The sequence below is a fragment of the Protopterus annectens genome, chromosome 4.part0 (genome assembly GCF_019279795.1).
Source record: "Protopterus annectens isolate FY-2018-M chromosome 4.part0, PAN1.0, whole genome shotgun sequence".
NCBI lineage: Eukaryota > Metazoa > Chordata > Ceratodontiformes > Protopteridae > Protopterus > Protopterus annectens.
In genome coordinates this window covers 19,794,610-19,807,495 of record NC_056733.1, presented here as the reverse complement: position 1 = coordinate 19,807,495, position 12,886 = coordinate 19,794,610, and the positions used below count along the sequence as shown (strand labels likewise).

General features: G+C 37.7%; 1 protein-coding gene across 1 annotated transcript in view; it reads right to left on the bottom strand.

Moving 5' to 3' along the window:
- The window catches only part of ENGASE (endo-beta-N-acetylglucosaminidase), a gene marked incomplete in the record, with an annotated part of 426,929 nt that overhangs the window by 48,370 nt on the left and 365,673 nt on the right, over nucleotides 1-12,886 (bottom strand). The window contains 1 exon segment of the mRNA XM_044068061.1: nucleotides 1,599-1,728. Coding sequence (XP_043923996.1) covers nucleotides 1,599-1,728 — 130 coding nt within the window.

The window sequence follows — 12,886 nt, the reverse complement described above, 5'->3', positions numbered from 1 at the left end:
TTCATCCTTAGCATCTTTTTCCCCAATATACTCAGCATCCCTCCTCAGCACATGTCCAAACCAACGTATTCTTGCCTCTCTGGCTTTGTCTCCAAACCTTCCAACCTGGGCTGACCCTCTAATATACTTATTCCTAATCCTGTCCACCCTCGTCACACCCAGTGCAAATCTTAATATCTTTAACTCTGCCACATCCAGCTCAAACTCCTGTCTTTTTGTCAATGACACTGTCTCTAACCCATATAACATAGCTGGTCTCACTACCCTCTTGTAGACCTTCCCTTTCACTCTTACTGGTACTCTGTCACAAATCACTCCTGACACTCTTCTCCACCCACTCCATCCTGCCTGTACTCTCTTCTTCACCTTTATTCTAGACTCACCATTACTCTGAACTATTGATCCCAAGTATTTAAACTCATCCACCTTCGCCACCTCTACTCCTTGCATCCTCACCATTCCTCTATCCTCCCTCTCATTCACACACATATATTCTCTTAGTCCTGCTGACCTTCATTCCTCTTCTCTCTAGAGCATATCTCCATCTCTTCAGGGTCTCCTCCACCTGTTCTCTACTCTCACTACAGATCACAATGTCATCTGCAAACATCATAGTCCACGGGGACTCCTGTCTGATCTCGTCTGTCAACCTGTCCATCACCATTGCAAATAAGAAAGGGCTCAGAGCTGATCCTTGATGTAACCCCACCTCCACCTTAAACGCATCCGTCTCTCCCACCACAGACCTCACCGCTGTCACACTACCCTCATACATATTCTGTACCACTCTTACATACTTCTCTGACACTCCCAACTTCCTCATACAATACCAAAGCTCCTCTCTAGGCACCCTGTCATATGCTTTCTCTAAGTCTACAAAAACACAATGCAACTCCTTCTGACCTTCTCTGTACTTCTCCATCAACACTCTCAGAGCAAACATCACATCTGTAGCACTCTTTCCAGGCATGAAACCATACTGCTGATCAGTAATCATCACATCACTTCTTAACCTAGCTTCCACTACACTTAACCATAACTTCATGCTGTGAATGATCAATTTAATCCCTCTGTAGTTACTACAGCTCTGCACATCACCCTTATTCTTAAAAATCGATACCAAAACACTTTTTCTCCAAATGGTACTTGGTCGCTTTAAAAAAATATGGGTATTTAAATATTGATTGATTCATTGAGCTAATTAATGTGACTATTTATTCTGCTATTGATTTGTACTGGTTATCGCTTGAAAGCGAAAAGCCGAGGTACAAGGATAATAAATCGTTGCATCTTTATGTGGCCTCTTCTGTTTTTTTTATATCCAAAGCTACTTACATGTGAATCACTTAGGCCACTCCTGCTATAAACATTTATGATACGAATTAGGAGACTGGTGACATTTTGTTGCAAATGCCTGTAAAACAATCCTTTTTTCTCAGAATACTAGCAGTTTAGTGTCTTCTTGAATTAGGAATATATGCCTTTGTAAGTCTGCCAATTAAAACAATGAACACTATAAGGTTATGTCACATCTCTTTCAAAATTGGACATCTGGTGAAAGCAAACAGAAAAAAAAAAAGCATGAGGAAACATCTTACCCTTATTTCTCCCACTCGAAATGCAAATGGTTCTTCCTTCTCCTTGTACTTTGCATCAGCATCAGGGAGGCGAGAGATATTGACAAAAACATTCTCAAGGAAGCTTTCCTGCAACTCCAGGAGGTAACAACTGAAAAACACAGAAAAAAGTATCACACGGTTTAGTGGGTGTCTGAGTAGACAATGTCATAGACAAGATTCTGTACTGCATGACTGGGAAACAAGTTCCACGACGAGTGGCAAAGACATTCCAGCCTGTTTGCCTGGAGTCAGATGAACAACCTGCAGAAGTGCTTTGCAATCATTGATTGGGTTGCCACCTTTTCAAATGTCCAAAGTGGGAATTTTTTGGTAGAAATCTGAGATTTTGTAGGACAAATCATACCCATAGCTATTGGAAAGGACAGAAGTTCACTTTTTTGCCATATAAAAGCTTATTCTTGTAGCATTTGAGTTGCTTATGCTGTTTCATAAAACATTTAGGTACAAAAGGTATCTCTGCGAAAAAAAAAAGTTTTATGCAACTATTATAAAAAGTTAAGAACTATTTTTTTCATCCTAAAATCTCAGGACATTTTCCTTTGTTTTACCTTTTCTTGAAGGACACAACTGCCAAATAGGGACTGTCCAGTGCAAAGTGGGACAGGTAATAATCCTACTCAGTGGGCTTATCCTATCTCTCTCTCTCTCTGGCTCGCTTTCTCTCTGCAATAAGTAAAAGTAACTGAACAGGAAATTATCCAGTCCCAATGAACTGGAAAAAATATTATTCCTCTATTTTAAGATCTGATTAATACAACCACTACTGTAGAAAAAGTGGAATCAGTGTACTAATGAAGCTAATACTCTGTGAAGATGCCATCTTAAGTGTTTAGACTTGACAACTGTGAGCTACATTTGTAAAAAAAATAAGATATGTACAATTTGATATTAACTAAGTGTAAAGCAATATTCTGTATGGACTGCAAACAGTTATTAATATATAGTTTAGATATGTTTGTCGAGTTTTGATTAATAGAATTGTATAGAAACTGTTAAATTGTTGCTCAATTACTTGATAAGAATCCTGGGTATATGACACTGTTTCATCAAATAATCCAGTACAGCTTTTTCAGAAAAATAAAATAAACATGTACAACCCCATCGTGTCTCAATAGAACTCTTTTCAAAAATCTTGAAAACTTTATAAGATAAAAAATCAGAGTTAGATATGGCTTTGAAATGCTAGAAGTCTCACTACCTGGAGGATGTTGATATCTGTACGATTACTGAAACCTGGTTTAAAGCTACAAAATGCATATTACAAACTCCAGAGTGTGCATTACTTCAGTGCTGCATATCTGATGGGAAGGGTTGTGATGTCTCAGTATAATCAATATATGTAAAAAAAGCAGTCAAGTAATGTGGGACTAAGAACATTTTTACAGAAACATGAAGAGCAGTACTGAGCATAATATAATATTCATCCATCCACAACCCCTTTTACCCATTGTTGGACATGGGGTCGGGGTGTCACTTCAACAGTGCCAATCATCTGCAGCCAAGGTTTACACTACTGGGTGGTTGGCCCTGCCACAGTAGATCTTCCACAATATACATTCACACATGCAGTCACACCTATGGCCAAATTAGTGTCCAATCCACCTACTGCATGCCTTTGGAATGTGGGAGGAAACCAGAGCACCTGGAGGAAACCCATGCAAACACACGGAGGACAAGCATACTCCTAACAGAGGGTGCCTCATCCAAGAATCAACCAAGGAACCTCATGCTGTGAGGCAACAACACTATCCACTGTGCTATAATATAATATAATATAATACAATATATAATATAATATAATATAAAATATAATATATATTACAATATAACATAATATGATATGATATGATGTAATATATTATACAATAGCAGCTCATTAACATTCAAAAATGTGCATGCCGATTGGTCACTCCAACCAGCATGCCCATTGTAAAATCGATCATATACCAATCTTCTATTAATATTTGCTAAGGCTTTGCAGTTTTCATGAGCTAAGAGGTTGACAGGTATGTAAGGGAGGGTACAAAAAAATACAAGGAAAAGCAGGTACGTTATGCAAAACTAAAGAAACATACCTCCGTATCTTGGATGAGGCACCCTCTGTTAGGAGTATGCTTGTCCTCTGTGTGTTTGCATGGGTTTCCTCCAGGTGCTCTGATTTTCCTTGTACTTTTGCTCTGTCTCTGTTGTACATCTAAACTTTCTGGATTACACAGTTTTTTCCCCCTCAGAAAAAAAATGGACGCAATGAAGATTTTCCTTTCTTCGTTGCTTGCTTTCCAAAGCACTGATGTACTGTGTAAGGGTGGGAACGCAAGTCCCATACACACGCGCAGTACATTAACAAAGTGGCAGAATGCTGAAACAATGCAGAAGAACACCACTGCTCCATTATATAAAGGCTTGCAAATCAGCAAGACCACAATGTTGAAAGTTCACACAGCCGAACTCCCGGAATGTCGCAATTTAACTTCGGAAAAGTAACCACCGGACCACCAATCACTACAATATGAACAGAAGCAAACTAAACCCACTAATGTGGGGTGCTTTGCCCTTCACACCCCCTCTAACTAAATATACAAACTCCAAGATTGCACTGCAGTGGAGAACAGGGCAGAGGTCATCATGGTGGCCCAGTGGTTACTTTCCCAGAGTTAAATTGTGAGGTTCCAGGAGTTCGGCTTTGTAAACTTTCAACATTGTGGTCTCACTGATCTGCAAGTCAACATTCTGGTAAGTCGACATTTTTAAAGTGGACCCATGTATACATACACATATATATATATATGTATATACATATACATACAGTACATCAGTACATATATATATATATATATATATATATATATATATATATATATATATATATATATATATATACACATACACACCACACACACACACATATATATATATATATATATATATATATATATATATATATATATATATATATATATATATATGTGTGTGTGCATTATAAAAATTTTTAATTTTTTGCAAACTCGAATGTGGAGCTTTTTCTCTCTTGGCCATCCTGAGAAAGGACCCTGTGGGCTCAGCTACATTATCTTGGCTAACAAATGGAAATAAATAAATACATCTGGCAAGAACAGTACAAAAAGGGGGTTCCAGTAGAGAGCCCATAGGGACACCAGTGGTAACTCCTGATACAATAAAAAGGTAAACTCCATTGCTTCCTGTTGTTTAATCACTGTTTTACCCAACAAATTATGCATGGGCTTGGAATTTAATGCTGTTATTTTTCTGAATTATCCCATTGTGTGGGACACTGTAAAACGCCTTTACATAGTTAGGATAAGAAATATGCCCTGTCAGCCATTTGTGAAGTGTTGCTACTATGTCTAGTTCTTCAAATACCACCACAGGATTCAAAAAAATGCACTCTCAAGTCTAAAGTCATTAATGCCTGCTGGCAGTTTGGTAACTGTCACATTCCTCATTACATTCAGGCTGTATCACAATTGGCTTGGGCTGAAAGTCAATTGGGAAAATGAATGTGAGAAAATCTTTTCAGCTGAACAATAAAACACAGCGTTCTGTATTTCTTGTTCAGCTGAAATCACTAACTTATATTTTGTGTGCTTAATCATGGCACCAAATACTACAAATTAAGTACCATGACTAAGTTACAGCATACTATGTGGTCTGACTTTCAGGAACTATCAGCTTGAATGGAAAAAGACAATATAAATCAATGCTAGAGTCATGACTGATATCAAAGGGCAATCAATATTGTATTCCTTAGTGAGTTAAAGTTACACACACTAGGATTTCACACAGAATACTAGTCAGGATGATGGGTCTAAAACTGCTTGGACCTGATGTAACCTCCCCACCCTTTGTGCATTTTTGCAAATACAGATTGTTGTCATACGTTGTGAATGTGCTCACAAGCTAATATTTTACTTAACATAATTGATAGGGGATTAGTTAGGTCTTCCTCGATTCAAGAAGGAAACTCCTAGGTATGTTTGCCTGGTCTTATGAAACCCGATTATCATGTCTACAGTTCTGTAAGCTATGCCTTCTTTAACCCTACAGCACTCTGATACACTTCTTAGGTTATTCTAAATTCCGCACAATATTTTTCTGCAAGCTCATTTGTTGTCTCCCATGGTTGGGAGATCATGTCACATCAGTTTTTCTCCACATATTCTGACCAAATTAAAGAATACCTTATTACTGCTTTCAATCTTTGAAAACAAGCTGAGATCATAATTAGATCTGGAAGACTAAATAAGAAAAATAATTTGTTTCTGTACATTCATTATTCTAGACTTGTTTTTAAAATATCGGTAATTTCTTAAAGCTGTGGAATACCTCTTTCTTTCTGTCCTATATCATTAAATGTGTGACTCCATCAAAGGGTTTATTTACTGAAATGACTTGTACTTGGATTCCAAACTATGCTCCTGCCACTGTTTTCCTGGCTAAATGTTGCTACAACTTTATCCATCTGTCCTTTATCTATAATACTCATTTGGTCTTCGTGCATAATCCAAGCTTCTGGGCTTTTATCAGATGACCAAATAGCTTAGCCACACCTAGAAAATCTTACCAAACAATCTGCTGTCTAGTAGTAATACCCTACACACTGTATTGTACCTGTCTATTAAATTAATGGACGTTCTTAACTTTATCATTGGTACAGTAAAACTTACATGTAACTCTGAAATAAAATGATTTCCAGGATCTATCTCCTCTGTTTTTCTTTTATTTATATACTAATTTGTGAATCTTGTGTGTGATAGTTAACATTTACTGTTTTGCCTTGTATTGAACTGTACTGAGTTGTACTGTATGATAACATGTAAGACATATTAACTGTGAAGGATGTTTCCCTCTGGCCTCTGCTGAAAAGAGGCTTGTCATGGCCCAGTCGGACTTTCCCAGTAAACAAATAAATACTAATTAATAAATATATAAATAAAATAAATAGTTGTGTCTCACAAATGTGTATTCATTAATGCTGGTGCCAACCCAGTGGCAGAGGCAGATAAAGCTGTGACTATGGCCTAGCGGATCTGGTTTAACTAGCAGCTCAGGCCACAGAAAAGCTGGTCAGCAGAGATAGGAATAATGAAGTGGTGCTTGCTTGCCTTTCTCTGGGAGGAGATTTGAAAGGTATATGTTCAGGATGGAGATTCCACATTTTAATCTTCAAAGGACAAGGCATATGCCCACTGCAAGTTACCTCAGGGACATTGTGCAAATGTAAAATGGGGAGCTATTAGAACCTAAGGAAGAAACCCTGATTTCCCAAGCAAATTGTTGAGACAAACCCAGGTGCTCAATATTTACTCATGAAGAATGAATGGGTCCATCTCAACTCTTGTGGGAACAAACAGGCCAACTTGGTGGCTATGAGGGAGACTCAATGGTCACCAAGGACTGAGAAAGAAAAAAATGTACTTTCATGCTAAACAGGAAGGTGTAACAGAAAGCTTGAGGTTTACAAGCCTATATTAATTGTAAAATTCCTTAGGATATTGACACGAGTAATATTTTGATAAATGGGGGCAAGCTGGTTTAAAATGGCTCTTGGGCCAATGGGCTAGTAACTACATATAAACATATTATCTGTGTTAGTTACATATAAACATATTATCTTTGTTAAGTTACATATGGTATAAACATGGGCGGGAAGCAAAACAATCTTATGTTTATTAATAAGGTATTGATACTGTCATCCTTACATGGATTTTGTACTTTTTCATCTAAACTGTTTTGATTAATAGTCAATTAATATTTGAAAACATTTATTTGATGTTGAAGAGTTTACCTGGTTAACCTATCACAGAATTCTCTGATATTAGCTTCTGCATTTGTGAAATTGTATACTTAAGACAAACTTTCAAGTTCATTAAACAAATAATGTAATCACTGCATTACTATGTAGAATCACAACATTAAGATAAACAACAGAAAAAAAAGAGAAGCACAAGCCTAGATTAAACAAAGTACACCTACTACTTACTAATCTTACGAAATCGTCTAGATCTAATTATGAACTCAATTTATTTTCAAATGGTAAAAGAAAAAAAATGGCATTTTTTAAATTCATTACAGAAGTGAAAGGAAGAGTGTAACATGTTAGCAATAAACAGTAGACAAAACTTGGAAATGGGCCATGGATAAGCAAAATCGCTAATGGTTGCAATCTGGATAACATTACTACTTTAGTAAATGGTGATGATGCTATGCAAGATCTTCTAGAAAAATCATATAGCTAGTGCAGCAGTAATAAATTTACCACTAATGTTAATGAATGTGCCATTGTGGAACTTAGTAAAAACAGACAAAATATGACTACAAACAGATCATAAAAAATGACATCATCATTAAAGATCTAGGGGCTAACAACACGCAGTGGTCAGACTTAAAATTGCTGTCTATCCACCAAGTTAGGAAAGCATATTCTGCATCCCTCTAATTCCGAAAGTAAGACTCATCATTCCTGTGAGATCACTAACTCAGTCTCTAATCTGTTTTATTCTGAAAATGTGCATATTTTTTTCTCAGACAAATATGCAAAACATCAGTAAATTATAATATGAAATATTCACTGGGTAACTAATCAACTGATAACTCTATGATATTTTAAAAAATACAGAAAAAGAAATTATGATTAAGAGCTTATCAATAATAGTAGATGCTTGAGCAGGCAACTGTTTAGCATGGATACCTGCCCTCAGGGATGTCAGCACACTCCCTGCATACAGCCAGCATCCACCTATGCCTTTTTTTTTCTTGCCAAGGATATCAAAAGGATAGCCAAGCAGGCCCTTAATAGGTATGGTCCTGTGGGGAAAAGGTCAGGCCCAAATCTAAGCTAACAAAAAAAAAAAAAAAACAGTAACGTCAGCCTCTGAACCAGAGACAAAAAAAATAAAGCAGGTTTTCTAAGTTTATCCAGACCTCAGAATGTCTGAGGCCCTGAGGGAAGAAAGGGCAGCACATATGAAAAAACTATGTCATCCATACCTCAGAAGCACACCGAAAGGAAGCAGGGGATGGTGGGAAGGAAACATGGGCTGCATCAGTGATCTACTCAAATGTCTACCATTATGGCAACTTCCAACAAAGATTTTCATACATATCACAGCTGCAGTAGTAGTAGTACTAAAGTACAGTGGTGTTGTCTGGGTTGCCCTTGTCCCTCGGGATAGCGGATTCGAAGTCGGCCACACAGTACCGGCCTGGCTGCACTTCACTTGCGTCATCTCTCCTGGTCTTGGGTATAAGGCAGGCTGATGCGCGCCACAATTCATAGTGACTACTTACCCCAGTGTATCTGCCCCTCTTGAAGCAAATTTTGGATAAAAATTGAAAGTTGCCAAAAAAATAGTGAAAAAAACACAAAAAGAAAAAAAATAATATGTACATATATACAAACAAATACAAACACAGACAATAGAGCCCCCCTAGTTAGGGTATGCCTAGAATTACCACAGAGGGAGGGGAGGTGAGTAATCCTGACTGCAGATGCTATCCTGTTCGACTTATCTACATATTATGGTAGGTGGTAGCTGTACTATGTCATCAGGATGCTGTAAGGATCCTGCTAAATAAGGTAGAATACCATAGCCAAACTTAGGGAGGATAGTAGAGAGGGAAGAAGAATAGTTATGGGTGTTTGGATCCCTTTGCAAGACAGCAGTGGCAAACCCTGCTCGGGATCTAGTATCTGCTGGAATAATTGCCAAAGCTCATAAGGGCTGGATAGCAAATCAGGCACTTCACAATGTAATATTTGCATATCATACAATGTCTGAAAAGCATTCATCCATCCACAACCCATTTTTTTTTCATTTTTGCACATGGCATCAGGGTGTCACTTCAACAGTGACAATCATCTAGAGCCAAGGTTAACACCAGCTGGTGGCTAGCCCTGCCACAGTAGTTCTTCCACACTACACATTTGCACACTCACACTCATACTCCTGGCCAATTTAGAGTGTCCAATTTACCTATTCCATACTTTTGGAATGTGGGAGGAAACCGGAGCACCAAGAGGAAACCCACACAAACACACGGAGGACATGCAGACTCCACACAGAAGGCACCCCAGCAGAGAAGTGAACCAGGGAACTTCTTATTGCGAGTCAGCAACGCTACCTGCTGTGCCACTGTGCCTCCCCCTCAGTCAACTGCAAATCTTGAAACTGTTGTTTGATATTAGCTCCAATACTTCAACTACTGCTGATGACTTGGTGTCAACATTTCTGCAAATGGCCTCTGAATGTACTCATAAAGCAATCAGATGGCTAATAAACAGACCTCTAAAAAAGTTGCTTCTACACCATGGAAGACAGCAACTATTCCCAAATGGAATGACAGTAATGCATTCAGTAACTAATACCTCTTTTTCAAAGTCTTGAAAAAGGCAGTACACAATCAGTAACCACTACATAACTCTGTAAAAGAAATTCATCATGGTTTTCAAAATGGCAAAAGCTGACACAAAATTGCTTTATGCTATTGCCCATAAGCATACTAACCTTGAACAAGGCCAGACTATACCAGCTGTTTCTCATTTTTTAAAAGTTTTTGGCGCTGTTTTAACTATAACATACCACTGCAAAGGCTACAGGTCACTGACATACTTTATTTAATTTTCTTTTAATGGCAGGTAGTTATGCTAGTCCACGGAGTTCTTTTTTAACCATGACTCGTCAAACAGGCAGTAGAACACAGTAAGGACTACAAAGAAATCTATTTACAATAAAAAAAGTATGTTTACAAAGTTCAGTAAAGAAAAAATATGAAGGAAAGTAAAGCTACTTAACATGTTGAGTTTAAAGATAATTTGGGCAAATGCTAACGATCAAGCATATGCAAGTGTTTAACAAATGTAACACAAAACGCACAACATGGAAATGCATTAACCTGAGTTACAGAAATGTAACAGTAGTGCTGAACTGAGCAGGCAGCTCAGGTTGTAGATGTCAGGCAGTCTTGGACAGAAACCAGCAAAAACCAAAATCCATACAGGTGTAAAGTGTGCAGAATTGAGACAGTTTAGCAAAGGACAAGGGTAAAGGGAAGTTTTAAGAGACTGGCTAATTACACTATACTGTCATGTCATTTCTCATGTAACTTTTCATGTAATTATTTAAACTTTAAAGGCTGTTACTTTGTTTAACCCTAACTAATATTCCAAATAAGTGCACAAAAACAGTAGTTTGTAACTTGTTGAACCATAACTGGTTACTTCCTGTTGGTCCACTAAAAAGCCCAACATACAACCAGCTACTGTCAAGAATGAGCAATGGAAATTAGCAAGCAAAGTACAGCTGCACCTGTATAAACACCATAACAGCAAATGTTTGAATAATAGGGTCATTACTGCATTACAATTTCTTATACATAGCAATCAGCCACAAGTGGAGGTTCATCCTTCCAGCATAATTTTCAGAACTTCAAAATGTATCCAGAGTAGAGCTGGTATGTTCCCCAGGCTGAAAAAATCAGCCTGTACTATTACCTTCTTTTTTATTTTATTTTTTTTTTGCAGTAAGAAGCCATTAACAGATGTGTCCATATGTCCTGGGGAAGAATACAAGACATGGGCATTTTATATTCTTTCATCCCACAAGAGGGGCTTGCTAAGTAAAACCAGATGCCCTGGAAGGAAGGTCCCATAGGGTTAGGGAGGTTCTCTTCTTCAATTACCCACCAAGCCAGAACAACAGGGAAAGTGACCCCCAATAAACCAAAAACAGACAAACTAACCATTTTAGTTAGCTCAAGTGTCTTGGAAGGGTAGCTCTGAAGGGTGCATAAGGCTCCACCTACCCAATGTCTGTAAAGGTTTGGAAGGTATTTGAAACAAAAAGGGTATGTGTGGAAACCTGTACTGCAACAGTGCTTGAGTTATCCAAACATCTACTATGATGGCGAGTATATTTGTTTAACTGTACTATGTTCATTGTACAGATTACTACTACAGTATGATTCCATACATATAGGAAAAGTAATAAAGCAGTTTGTTAACCTAGTGTAGCCTTAGCCCAGATCCAGAAGAAGATTACATCATACCCACAAAGCTGCAGGAACAAATCTTGCACTGCTACAAGACTGTATATTCAATATCTAATGCAAGGAGAAAGTGTGGACTGTGGCCCAGGTGGAAGCTTCACAAATACTATATTTTTTGAAGAATGCTGCTGTGGCAGCAGATGCTATATCAGAATGGGACTCACTTGTCTTTCAGCATTTTGTCATGACAGGCAAAAGAGAAGTCACTGCAATCAACCAGCCATTATTTCAGTGCAGAGCTTCTAGCTTACCTCACATAGAACAGACAGAACCGATTGGTTTGCCTAAATTCATTTGTTCTCAATGTAATGCCTTAATTGCTTGCGTACATCTATGAAATGTAATACACTTCCCCTTTGCTCTAGGTCTTAGGAGAGGTTTGATTCAAAGCTATCTGTGAAAGCACCTCTAGAATAAAAGAAGGGGCTGGTCCTGAGGCTCATCCTGCCTTTCTGGAAAAAGTGTATATAGTGGTTTAACGGTTAAGCCTTGTGAGGTATCTGCTGTGGCTAATGGTAACAATTTTTAGGTCACCCATTTAAAATGATTTTTTTTCAATTTTAATTATGTTTAATAAGGTATACAGATGCCCCACAGAAATAAGTACAATAAAGTTCCTATAATAAAACAGACTAACACAAGGGGTGAGATGTTTGCAAGTATGCTGGCCTGTTTGGAACTTCAGTAAAAGATGTGCAATCATGTGTTTGGCCCAGTACACTTGAAGAGCATGTGCAGATGGTAAAAAATACAAAAAAAGGGAGGAATGGATAACAGCTGGCTTCAACATAAACTAAAACATCAAATCACTATAACCAACAAAGCCAGGACCAATATTATAAACAGCACAGGCAATATTTATTGAAAAACAACTTAAGAATAAAAAATTAATCATCGGCAAGTAAAGAATATATGCTACACAACAGGAAAAAAACATCTTAACTAGGAAATGACAATCACAAAAACAATTCATAATAACAGTATCACTAATTTAAATCAGAAAGCTCTCTTTACATAATGAGAATAAAATTACAGAAAAAAGAAGTGGTAAAAAAAAACCGAGCCTTGGAAAACTTATGATGGAACTAATCAACCAGGACATAGGGAACCTCCAAACACTGGATCTCTCCGAGTTTGAATTTGTCAATGGCAGGTCATGCTTACTCAACTTGGTGGATTTT